Raw genomic sequence first — 13,217 nt, 5'->3', positions numbered from 1 at the left:
CACAGGCATGAGAAGGATTACGCTCCACGAACTGGAATTGCGCCTTTGCAATGGCCTTGGAAAGCACAACCTGCTCAGCCTGACACAGAGGTTAAGGGACAGCCCCGCAGAGGGCACAAGCAGCTGGAGGGCAGCTCCTCCATCAGACAGGGGGGAGATGAGACCCAACGGCAGAAACCAGAGTCAGGCAAATTCAGGTTAGAAATAAAAGGGTTTTTAAAAATGGCTACTTAACTGTTGGCACAACTTACCATGGGTTAATATGACTTCTTCAGCACTTGGGATTTTTCTAACGAAACACTGTAGTTCACCAAGAGATGTTTGACAAATGCCCTGGCTGCCACCTGACAGCACGGGCATGGATGTCCCGAGGGTGGTAGGTCACAGCCCAGCCCGTGGCACGGCACAGGGGGCCCTTGTGCCCTCGGAACCCGGGAACTGGGAACACTGTAGAAGCAAAAGCTGAACAGGCCTGGCAGTGCCTCCTGTCTGGCTTTTGCCTCAGACTGTCGGTGACCCACCTCATGCAGACCTTGAAGTCAAACTGAGTGGATTTGGCGGCTGCAGGAGGGGAGCCAGCGACGTCCCAGTTACCCCCCACCCGCAGTTCACGGCGTGCCCCTCGCCCCTTGCTTCCCTTCCAGGCTGCGGTGTTTCCCCAGCATAACACTGAGGAGATCACACAAAAAGCACAAACAAGAATTCAAGCAAACAAATACTTTAGAAATAAGTTAATTTTATTGGATAGGCATTATAGCTTCTCTCGGTTTCAAATAATGGAGAGGCCAATTCACACGGATTACAGAGCTATCAGTTACTTTGAGTAATCTTTCATAAAAGAAAGAAATTAAATACAGTTCTGCTATAAAAAGTGCGACAGTTATAACTGGAAGTTTTTCAAAACAAAAGCAAGTTTTACTACCTATTGCAAAAATTGGTTTAGTGCTTTAATACTTTACAAAGTAACAATCCAACTGCTAAAAACAGCTCTTACACATCATCTTTGTCGAAGTATGGATCAGATTAAAAATGACATTTAAATTGAATTTGAATGAAAACTGCATGTAGAAAAGGTTCTCAAGAACTCACACCTTTCACAACAAAAAAAATTCATTATCCTTTAACATTAATTAATGCTCCTGGTTTCTTTTGAACCATGGGTTTAAACATGACATGGCAGTCAGCTTAAAAATTATCAGCTGTTTTGTGTGCAGATGAAAGTGACTGCAACCAATTATGTCTTTAAATTGCAAATAGGGAAGGGAATAGGAAAATAAAAATTCACTCCTTTCATACGGGGTAAAAGTTTTGCATGAAAATGGTCAAACAGAGAGAAACCTGAAAAGTCACTTCAGCTTTAAATAAGTTTCTGGTATATCTATCATTTTGTTTATTGAAATCATAAATCAATCTTTGCTAAAACAGTATAAACTTATAGAAGACAACAGGAAACTCAGACTCAGACTCTGGAAAATGAGGATGGTACGACTACCAAGAAGCTGAACTCTTAGCCAACAAAAATCAGTGAGACTTGCTTTATTCCTTATTAACATTCACTTGAGCCTCAGTGAGACCCAGCTACTGTCCATCTTTGAAACACGGACTTCAAGTACAAGTATGTTCATTGTACTATTTCTACGTTTTTAAAAATGCTGAGTTTGCTAGGTTATTAGAAAGTGTCACATTACCTGTCCTGATCTTTTAAACTTCATAAAATTAGCTTTGGTTATAATTGAACAAAGACTCAGTTAAGGAGTAAATGAACTGCTGTAAACTACGGGTGTGACATCTGTGTTATTTTAATTCCTGATTGGGGAGACAAGCCACTCTATATGCAAACTGAGCTAAGAAAGCCAAATCATTATTGGAAAATCTACCACAGGCTTTAAGGACAAAGAGCTTTAGAATTTGTCTAAGGAAGTAGAAGATGAAAGGGAAAATGTTAGCAACAGCAAAAAAGATAAACAATTTGGGGAGGGCACATTATACAACAGTAATAGTAAAGTTACAATGAATTAGCTACATATACCTTTTGTGTATAATAATTCAGACTATCCTTCAAGATTCGTCCGTATCTGAGAGGCATTGAGTTTTAACAACACAAAATTGTGTAACAAAAAAGATAAACTACACCACATGGCAGAAATACATGTAAACAGCATTGACATTTTCAGTGTTTCATTCAGCTTCTTCCATACAAAGATGTCAGTCACAAGAATCAACGAGGAAGAACGAGGCCTTCCAAGGAGAACAAAGTCTTTCAGCCACGCAACCGTCAACGTCAAGGCATTAGGACAAGTTTATAACAGTATTCTGCGTCTTACAATTGAACAGAAAATAAAGCTCTAGATGGATTCCAGTAACAGACAAGAGGTCTATGCAGATTTGAAAAACTGCTTTGCAGCTGAATCATGAGAAGACCAGCAGATCACAAGTGCAACAAGGAGTTAGCAGAGTAAGGCTTGGAAAAGACGCAGAAGTAACTGCTCCTGCCTGGGAAAGAGCACAAACCTCAACTAGATCATTGGGGTAGAGTTTTATACAAAGCTGTCAAAGCTGGCCTGGAATACTATGGTTGGTGGCTAATTCCATGAATTATTTAATCTAGGCTTAAATCCCGTTTGTTCTCCTTGGTTTATGGTGACTGAACAGAGACAGGTATCATGTGCATGCAAAGCTCTTTGAGCGGCTCCGAGGCAAAAGCATCGTTTGTCCTGGACACGTACCGTGTGCAGTACACAAAGGCCATATTTACAGTACTCAGAACCTTGAGCAAATAAACGATAAAACCATTGCTATATTTCTGTTAGTATTAAAACGTAAGTGCACACAATTTGCAAAGTTCAGAGATGAGAGCGCTTCTGTCACGCCCACATGGCTGCGTTTCAATTCATACCTGATTGCAAGCCCATGAAAAGGAGATGCAGGGCATTCTGTGAGCCCAAGGTGCCATCTTTTGCTGCTACATCCTCCTGCATATTTTGACTAAAAGCACAGGGAAAAGGCTTTCTGTTACTTAAACCTGGTGCAAGTGACAAGGCAGTGTTCTGCTCCATCTTTACTGCAAAGACACCGCTCAGACGCCACGGGCCAGGACTAACTGTCTGTTCTAAAGGCAAGAACGACCAGGCTTGCTCTGTTTCGGCCAGGCTGGCCGTGGCTCTCCAGCTCCCAACATACTGCCAGGCAAAGCTCCTGGGCCAAGGCGTTCTAATTTTATTCTGTGGCAAAGCAGTTACATGGGTTTTGCCTAAAAATGTAGCTTTTACCTCTCAACTTGCCTGAGAGGGGAAGTGCAACTCCAGTCTAACTCCATTTTCAAGCTTATATGGATTTTGCATGTGAAAAAAAAGGAAGAACTGGGTAACTGTCCTACAAGCTTATTCTTTAAACTTCCCCTCACCCCCCCCCCCCCTTTTTTTTTTATTTTAAAAGAGCATTTGAAAGGGGCAAAATTAAAATAAAATACACAACTCACAGGAGTTAGGCACTGTTTAGTTCTAACACTGGATTATATTTTTGCAATATCAGATGACTGCCACTAGAGTAGAAATTGCTTTATTTAGGAAGGGAAGAAAACTTGCCATTTTTCTCTCCCTTCTTCCCCAACAGCAAACCTCTGCCACAAAGTAAGAGACTACATTAAATGCAGAGATGATTGGCAAAATATTTTTTTTTTTTTTCTGAGAATACAGCCTCTACAAAACTTCCAGACTTGACAGGAAATAAGTTTTGATACATCTTCACTGGTTTCCCTCTTTTCAGCATTTTGGTGCCATGGTTACTCCGCTAGCTACCATTATCTCTCGAATTTTACATCTTATCTCCTCTTTTGAGTAAGGTTTCCTGACACAATGACACTTGTCAAAGAATTACAAATTTTTAAAGGAAAAAAGCCTTCAAGATGGCAGGTTATTCAGATGAATACAAAACAGTTACACAGACGACAGAGGCTAGTGTTTTACAGCCATGGTTAGATGAAGCAGTTGGGACCGAGGCTGCATCCAGTTAAGTGACTCTCAGTCCCCAGAGAGTCGTAATTTTAAGGCTGTTTGGAACATGGTGGCTTTTACCCATATCATGTGTTCCGCAGTGCAAATGTGCATCAGCCATTTCAATCCTCTTGGTACAGTACGTGCATTCAGGTAATGGGACATTGACCAGCAGTCAGAACAGCACATTCATTTCAGAGGAAAATCAAATAATCAAAACAGAGCGATCAGGATATCCAAGAAGAAAAGGTCTCATAATCCCCCCAGGTCGGTGGAACGCACTAGCCCCACTATGAATGCAACAGTTAAATGGACAGGTATGTGGTGGTTTGGTACAAGGCAAGCAATCACTTTATGAATAAGCCAAATTATTTGTTCACACGTGGAAAATCACTAAAGAGAAAATGTAAATTCCATTGACTGAAAAGAAGTGTAGACTTACAAAGGAAAGCCCTGAACGTGTGCTGGAGTAATGCTCACTTGATTTTCTGAAACCAAGAAAGAACTTTTCCTCCCACAGAAACTGATGCTCAGCACACCTTAAACCCACTCTATTAGGAGAAACCTAGATGCAGAATCTTAACGTTAGTTAGGCACCCAGACTTGAGAATTTTGGTTGCAGTACATAGCTTAATAGTAATTCTTAAATAAACAAACCAACCCCAACAAACTAAACCACAAAATTTATGGAATTTTAAAAACTACACTGACTCCTAGCTTAACATTACGCATAGTTTGCAAAGTCTTTTTTGCACAGATCATCAGTAACTGATATGTACAGTACAAAGAACTAAGAAGAAATAAAATCTGAACACTTTAATCTGCAAGAATAAAATGCATATTAGATATATATTAAGACACAATGAACCTGCCAATTAGAGGATGACTTTTCTATGATCTAGAGTGATTTTCTTCCCACAGATGTTAAATGGTTGCACTGGTTATTAATGCTTGATTTTCACTCTGAAGGAATAATAAATCTCTGATTTATTATTTTTTTAAAAGCAAAGTAATCCTACTCCAGTGGATCCAAGGTGTATTATGAATGTCTTAAATCAATCAATATCTGTGCAGAAATGTTTCATTTGTCAAGAAAACTTTCCAGATGAACATTTATTCAGAAGCTGCTTAGAAAAATGGTGACTGGTAGGACTGGAAAAAAGAGTGGAATTGAATAGGGAGGGACAGTGTTGTACCAAAATATATAAAGAAAAATTTAAAGCTTTTCAATTGAAAAAAAATTGTATATTCAACGCGCATTAGATATAGATGTGCACAACAGACAGAGCAGTTAGAAACAAGTACATTTACAAAGCATTCTTCACGGTTAATTTCTACCAGCATTTCTGAAGGTAACCTACTAAAATGATGACCCTGTTTATAATAAAGGTGCAAAATATTGCTCTGTAGCATATTTTGAAAATAATATAAAAATAATTTCTATATTACAATTTAAACTTGGCTTGTAAAATTCCAACATAATACAGCCTTGTCTACAAACAGAACATACTTACAAACACCTCTATTGGTTTCCTTTCATTTTTAACAATATAATATTTTAGTCATATACACTGGAACTTAATGTGCAAATTAAAACAGGTACTACTGTCTGTTACTGAAATAATTTTAGCTCTATGCTATATACTGTTCGCGATCCTCTGCGCGAGCTGCCATACCCTAAAACAAATACTCTTCAAATACCCTAAGCTGAAAAGCCATCTACAATCACCACCAGTTATTTTGCTTCTCTGGACCTGTGTTTAATGAAGATTATTGTGGTTTCTATTAACATACGGGGTTCGGCCTGTGCAAAACGTTCCCAGCGTTACGAAGACCCTACTCCCTTACTAGCTCCTACTCTGCTTTCACGTCCAGCTTGCAGGCGCCTGAGTGCCACGGAGGCCTGACGGCAGGGCCCACTACTGGGGGCACCCTGCCCACCCATTTCAGAGGGCAGCAGGGCCAGCCTAGAGAGGCCGAAGGCTCCCCTCGCCTCCTCGGGCAAAATCCTCATCGATTCTCTCACTGGAAGAGTAACACCAGGCAGCCCGAGGGGAGCAAACACTGGCTAAAGGCTTAGGCCTGGATCCCACAAACATTTATGCTTTTTCTTAACAGTTACATGAAGTTTCTGGAAAAAAGCAGTCTCCTTGATGTCAGGGTGTGGTGAAGTTAAGCACCAGTTTAACTGTTTGCAGAATCAGAGTTAGAGGGCAGTATTTTTTTTGTCAGATCTGTGCTGTGGATTTTTTGATATCTACACCTCCACCACACGAGAAGTAGATGACCCTGAATATGCCGATACATGCAAGGACTGCTACGGCCTCCGCAGACTGCCCTGATCTGCAGCCACACGGCACGCAAACCCATGTTAGCATCCCTCCTCAACGCCGTGCCAAGCAACACTGCTTACATCATCAACTTTGTGGCTTTAGAAAAGATGACTCTGAAGACTTCACTTGGCCTACTTAGACTTCTTAAGAAACAAGGAACACGGAACTCCCCAAGGACAGCATCTTCCTTTCACTGATGCCCTTAATGTTGCCTTTGACCTAGGAAGTAGGAACTAATTGCTAAAGCTGGGCCACACACTGTATTTCCATCGCATTTATAAAGCGTAATGAACCATAATAACAGAAGGTTAATCAATTGTTTTAAAATCCAAAATATCTGAAGTTACCTTCGATAATCTGTGCCACCTTCTTCTGAATGAGCTGCCTGTTAGCCGTATGCTACAACTGATAGCCACATTTGAAAAAATACTTGTAAAATCTAGCAATAGTTGATTAACTCTTTATAAAGCATTTCAAATGGAACTTTAATATAAAGTGTGACTGAAACCCATTATGTATTACAGGTGTCCTCTGTTACAAACAGACCTTTGTATCAGAGTTTATGAACAATGTAAAAAACTTGCATAATTGGTTTAAGCCTTTTTTAAATTAGAAAAATTGTACATTCACAGACTAAAAAAAAATCCAGCTTCCTCCAACCTAAATATCTCCCGGTGATGTTGGCTCTGTTCTGGGAAGGTGCAGCCTACCCAGGATCTAGTTTGTACTTTTGAGATCCGGACAACAGTGAAAATTGTTGAATCCCTGTCAAGGAGAGAGAGGGGGGAAAAGCACATGCAACTGCAAAAATACACGTGTCTTGCAGCCACCTGAGCTAACAGAAGAAACAAACAGGGTCCCGCAAAACTAAAACTGAGTTCTGTACAGCTGGGACTAAGTTCTGGAAGGTACGGAGAGGGCAGACCAGGCACCGAAAAGGGCTTGCTGGCCTCTGGGCTACCTATAGCTTTCAATGTAAGGAAAAATAAACCAAAAGAGCAGTCAAAGGTTAGCCACTTAGTGCAACAGAAAAATACATTTGAAGGTTATTCCCTCTTATACCTAGCTGAGGAATGACACAATTTCTTCCAGTGCTGGTGATTGCAAGTCATGAGCAATTGGGGATTCCCTCTGGGAAAAAATAGGTAGAAAATGTCCTCACATCACTAGGCTCTTCGGTTAGGGGGACAATCCCTTCCTCAGGGGGAGGCACTGTTTCTGCATGTTTGGACTGTTCAATACCAGCTATGGGATCTTCTTTAGACGACTGCCACAAATACCTCAGAAATAATAATAATAATAAAAAATTAAAAATATTTTTTAAAAAAATCACAGTAATACTTATCCAGAAAATAGGACAATTACTATGAAAAGGTGGGTAGAATTTAACTGGCAAATTGCATTGTAGGCCTGCAGCTTCTTTTCAGTATCAGATGTTAAGGGACAAAAGAATAGTGGGGTATTTGAAGACAGTTCTAAAAGAAAACAGCAATATTAAGCAAATTATTCAAAGATATACCAAGAGGAGTATTCTGAGGAAACAGATACAACTAAAAAGTGTTCTGTCAGTATTTCATATAACAGATATTTAAAAATGTGCAATCCAGTAGTGGTATATATTTATGGAAATATCTGAGTGACTTGACGATGATAGTGAATACTAAAGCTTGGTACCCTACACAGACAAGCCTATTATTATTCAGAAGACCAGTTAATTTTTCAAAATAATCTAACATACAGGTACAGTCTATTCAATAATACAGAACAGAGTAATTTATCTAAATATCGTCCAGCTGTAAATCTTTCTTTTGTGAGCAGTGGATCTTAAAAACATACCATAGAAACAACTCTTTTGAAAAATGGGAAACAGCAAATTCTCATGGTAATGGCTTATTTTTACATACGTGCTGTTACTTTTTCCCTCATTCAGAACAGATACAGCTGACAAATACACAGGGGCTGGTGTAGCTGGCTGCTAATGTAGGATTTCTTAAGCACTTTACATAGAAGCAATTCTCAGAGTATCAAATGCTACTGCTACTCTAACGCTCTATGAATTCTTAAATATTTCTTTTTTTCTTGAAGTTCTATCCTGCCACTTTCCTCAGTCGCAGCAACAAACACAAATAAGTATGCCATTTGTTGTGCTTTAACGCGAACTGGCTTGGTTTAGCACGATCTGCAACCGGATTTCTCTGATGAGAACCAGCAGGTAACCACCACCCTTAACCAGAACAGGCACTGGTGACCAGTGCGCGCGGCCGGAGGCACAGGGTTTAGAGTGCGCTTACCTGAGGGACAGCAGTCACACGGAGCTTTCCCCTCTCATTACGCGCACCGATACCTCCCTCTTGTGAAGGAATGCAAATTCAGTAACAGTCAGTAATGGCACAAATACAAAGTACAGGTCTGGATTCACAGCACAGACCGTGGCTTTTTAGGAGTGGCTAATGGACTTATTTTGAAATGATTCTTTAAATATCCCACTCAGCAGAAAACCTAAAGATATGGTAAATTTGAAGTACATGCTCAGTTGCACAGATTTCAGTGGGACATTAGCAAAAGCTTATGTGCTTTTCCTGAAAGCCAGCACATGTCAGCATAAATTTGTGTATCTTGTTTCACAGACTACTTCAGGCTTGGTTTCAAGGCTCACTAGGATTAACTGTAAGCAAGGGAAGTGGTGGAGCCCACGTCAAGAGTAAAAACTGGGCTACAGCAGCAAAGAATCAGGAACAAAGACTGTTTGGCAAAGAACCTTTCCTGTGCGGGCCAGAAAAGTGCTATTCCATAGCGAGCAAGGCAGAACTCATGTTCTGCATCTTCAGGTGGCAGAGTAATCGGTCTTGGAGGCAGCACTTCACCTATTTCTAGAAAGTGAGGGTTCTTTTTTTTAAAAAAGAATAGGTAGACAGTAAATGAGCCATTGCTTACAAGTGCAAAAAGGCTAAAGATCTGTTCTTACTACATTACACCAGTTGGTGATGGAGGGGTGCAAAAATGGCGAGTACTATATTGAAGAACACTTCCTAATGTCATACACATACTTCACCAGTATTTGCAGTGTCTGCTTTACAGAAATGTTTCTATGAGCAAAGTTTTGTTTTCAAAAATATTGCAGATACTTCTGTAAATATCTGGGTATCAGACTTGTGCAAACATGTGCTAGGAGTTGCAATTCATACTGGAGATACTTTATAGCCATCTTGGAACCTCCTGCGGGGTACATAACTCACTCTAGGAGAAGACTCAGAAAATAGATGGAGCCACCAGACTTCCAAGAAACATTAAGAAGTAGTTATATTTGCGATAACTTATCACTCAATAATGCTGAGAAAGGAATAAATAATGATTAAATTCATGCAATGGCTAAGAGAATCAATTGGTGCAATACCTTTGTTTTGACAAGCAGTTCATTCAGCTCTAAAATGATCCTAACTTTCCTAGCTGGTCAACAAATTATCCAAATCTAATAAGATTTTTGGATTTTCATTTAACGCCTCTCAATTTTAACAGAAATGGAAATACTACTGAAATTCAGGTGCCCAAAACTATACTATATGGAGATTTTTTGTGACGTGAAGTCTTGCAAGTCATCATATATTTTTTATAAAACCTGTTGAAATACTCAGTACAAATAAAATTGGCTCATTCTACCTTTTTATGGAAATGTAGAAATAACTGGTAAGAACTTAAAATAAAAAAGGGCTACAGCCCTCATGAATTCAGACCTTTCACTCCCATTTTCCCAGAATCATTCAACTTTAGACTGAAATGAGTACAAACATTAGTAGCAATGCAATATGCTGCCGTGTTAAAAATGTGCAGTATGCAAAAGCACTACCCTCCTGAAAAAAAAAGGCTATGAAAAATTTAGGTTTTACTGAGGAAAAAATACTCTCATAATAGCTATAGAATTCCAAATGTCTGCAAGGCAGATACTACCCTACTACAACACCACATCTCCGGTATTATGACTTTTCCCTATCATTCTACTACCTGAGTGATGTCAGTGTAAATTCAGGCACCATTAGTAAATTTTTGACCAAACATATACACAGCACTGACAAAGGAGTAAACAACCCTTCAGCTTACCAGTGTATGTAAAAAAGACACCGACAAAATGGAAAATAATACTTTTTTTTATGATAAATTAATCCTATTATTTCCTCATTGCCCCGGAAAAGCGAAAAGCTAGACACTATTTACTCATCAATCCTTTATTCTTTTCTTAAGGATTCCTTTTACTGCAATTCAACACTGTTTACTTTGTAAGTAAGAAAATGGTAAAACTAAGTAGTCACAGAAGAATCCTCAATGCCTGTGTCCCTTGCTTTCTCTCTCCCTGCGCTTTAACTCTTCTTTGTAGCAGTACGAACAGTAATTCTCAGTCTCAGGCCGACCATAAAAGGAACAGTTCTCCTTCTTACAGCGGTTCTGCTGGATGGAATATATTGGGCAAACTGTGCTTCTGCCTTGATTTTTATCATTGTTCAACCAGGTCTGAGGAGCATCCTCATCAGCATATTCTAAGCAGTCTCTAATATCACCAGTATTGAATCCATTTGTGTATGTCTGAGACTTGTGTTCGGTAGGCATGGCATAGCTCAGCGATTCCACCGTGTTCACCGTACGGATCCCGGATATCCGGGCTGGGCTATAGCTCTGAGAAGACAGTGATCTGTTTTGTTGGGGATAGGTGGCACAGGTTTTTAAGGTGCCAACCACTGGCTTGTAGGTATCATCTTGGAAGCTCGATGGCTTGGAGTTGACATCATGCAAATGGATGACACTTTGCCTTTGAACAGGTGGCGTATGGCTATAGTGGGCAGATACCGGAATGGGTCCACTTTTCTTAGCACCATTACTAGGCGAAGAAAATGACCCAGGAGTGGGACTAGTGCGATCTTTAAATTTTAAAACCAGTTGAGTTGTATGGCTTTGAGGCAAGACGGGTGATGCCCTATCCTGAGGAGACGTTTCTAATTTTTCTTTTGAGTACGCTTCTGGCTCCAGTTTCCTGCTAGATGACCCATTCAGTGCAGCCTTTTTCTCAGCATCCTTTCTCTTCTGTTCCTGCTCTGCGTTGAAACGCTCCTGTGCACTGGTCAGGTAATAGCCTATCATCTCCTCGTGGAACTGATGCCTATGACTGGTCAAAAGAAGGCCGGCAAAAATAAACTTTCGTTCGCCCTGCATGGCAGCTCTCAAAATGTTGAGGCTGAGTTTCACGTCAGTGCTGTACTTCCATGGGTCAGACTGCTTATCAAAGGACTTAGTGTTCACCTTCTCAGTGGGTGAGTTGCTAGCTCTGTCAGTCGGAGATGGAGTGGTCTTTTCGGATGGAGAAGTGCTCGCCGACTGTCCCGATTCCTCTTTGCTCCCTTTTCGAGACTTGGACTTCTTCTCTTTGACCTTCTCTACTGTGTCACCATTTTTTCCATTCCCTGAATTGGCTCTGCTCATTTTGCCATGCACCAGGCCTCCAAGACCACCCATATTCTTTTTCAGTTTAATTCCCAGGGTTTTGCTGAGGCTTCCTATTTTATTGGCAACTGAATCCGTCCTGGTTTTGTCTTTATCTTTTCTCTGTTTGTCCTTTTCTTTTTCTTTACTGTTTTTGCCATTATTGCCGTTGGAATTACTACAGATGGAATCTCGGTCCGAGTCCATTGAGTCAGCCAGAGACTGAACGTCTTCCCCAGCTGAAGCTGTAGGGGATTCTGGTTGAGCCAAAGGGGCCTGCTATGGAAAAGTAATTATAATTAGATACCGCAAAATCAGTTTCACACAGGGACTTGGTGCAAACACCCCCCTCCCCCAAATCCATTATAGATTTTGACACTGATTTCAAATGTACTTTTAAATTTATGCACTGACATTTTAGGCTGGTTTCTTCACCAAATAAAGCAGCTCATTTGGCTGTGCTGACTATGTATCTTGCTTATTCCTGCTGTGGCTTTTGGCTCATTTCAAGCATGTTTGTAGGACAGAGGTCGGTCATCCAGAGGTTCTGTGACAACCAGTGCCTGATCAATGGCAGATGCGGGCACACAGCCGCCCTGCTTGTGCCGCCCCGCTGCGTGGCTGGCAGCAGGGATCGGCCCTTCAGCAGGAAGCACCTATGACACAGGCTGCCTCTCAGCCAGGGGGGAGGACAGAGCATGGAAAGAAAACGACAGTATTTTGATGGAAGAGAAATGAGGTTCTGCTGAAAGCTGAGAGGGGGATGCAGCACACAAACCTGTGCATTAGCAGTATTTCAAAATTCATCGTGTTCAAAACCCAACTTATTTAAATTGGTTTCTTCATTGTTCAGGTCTCTGGTGCATGAAAATCAAAGGTGTGCTGCACCAGACCAGAGCTAAACATCTTGCCCGAAATATTAAACTTCAGCAAGTAGACTGAGAAATACAATAAGGTGCATTCATTCTGACTGGAAGTACAATGCAGATAAAACTGGTGTCAGAAGTCCGAGTTCCAATTTGTATTTTAGGTAAGGTAATAGAACATCTTTCTTGAATATGCAGTAATGAGGATCCTAGGATACTTTAAAATGTGGCTGTGTTCATTTACTCCTGCAAAACTTAGCCTTGCTTTCAGGCACCATGAAGCTAAATTCTGCTAGAGACGAATATGAAACATTTAACTAACCATAACGATTCAGAGCTCTGCAGATGTATATACTTGCAGTATAGAAATGCATGCCTGCTTCTTGTCCCTGGCTACTTAAATGTCCTTTCTCTCTCAATTGCCTGAGCACCCCAGCACTCAGCAGGGAGCAATGCTGTTACTTTGTAAGTAAGAAAATGGTAAAACTAAGTAGTCACAGAAGAATCCTCAATGCCTGTGTCCCTTGCTTTCTCTCTCCCTGCAACTGGCAAAGGAGAAA

At 40.6% G+C, this 13,217-nt stretch overlaps 1 protein-coding gene across 7 annotated transcripts in view; it reads right to left on the bottom strand.

The window, feature by feature from the left end:
* Positions 1-716: 716 nt before the first annotated feature.
* Positions 717-13,217, bottom strand: part of OTUD7A (OTU deubiquitinase 7A) — a 146,841-nt gene continuing 134,340 nt past the window's right edge. For 6 of the 7 annotated variants that reach the window (XM_055814774.1, XM_055814785.1, XM_055814776.1 and 3 more), the window contains one exon: positions 717-12,070. In XM_055814774.1, the coding sequence (XP_055670749.1) occupies positions 10,640-12,070 (1,431 nt within the window). In that variant the 3' untranslated portion in view covers positions 717-10,639. The remainder of the gene's footprint in view (positions 12,071-13,217) is intronic. The other variant, XM_055814780.1, reaches the window with a different exon arrangement.

This window comes from Falco peregrinus, chromosome 1, assembly GCF_023634155.1.
Source record: "Falco peregrinus isolate bFalPer1 chromosome 1, bFalPer1.pri, whole genome shotgun sequence".
Classification (NCBI taxonomy): domain Eukaryota; kingdom Metazoa; phylum Chordata; class Aves; order Falconiformes; family Falconidae; genus Falco; species Falco peregrinus.
This window is presented reverse-complemented; position numbering and strand designations above follow the sequence as displayed.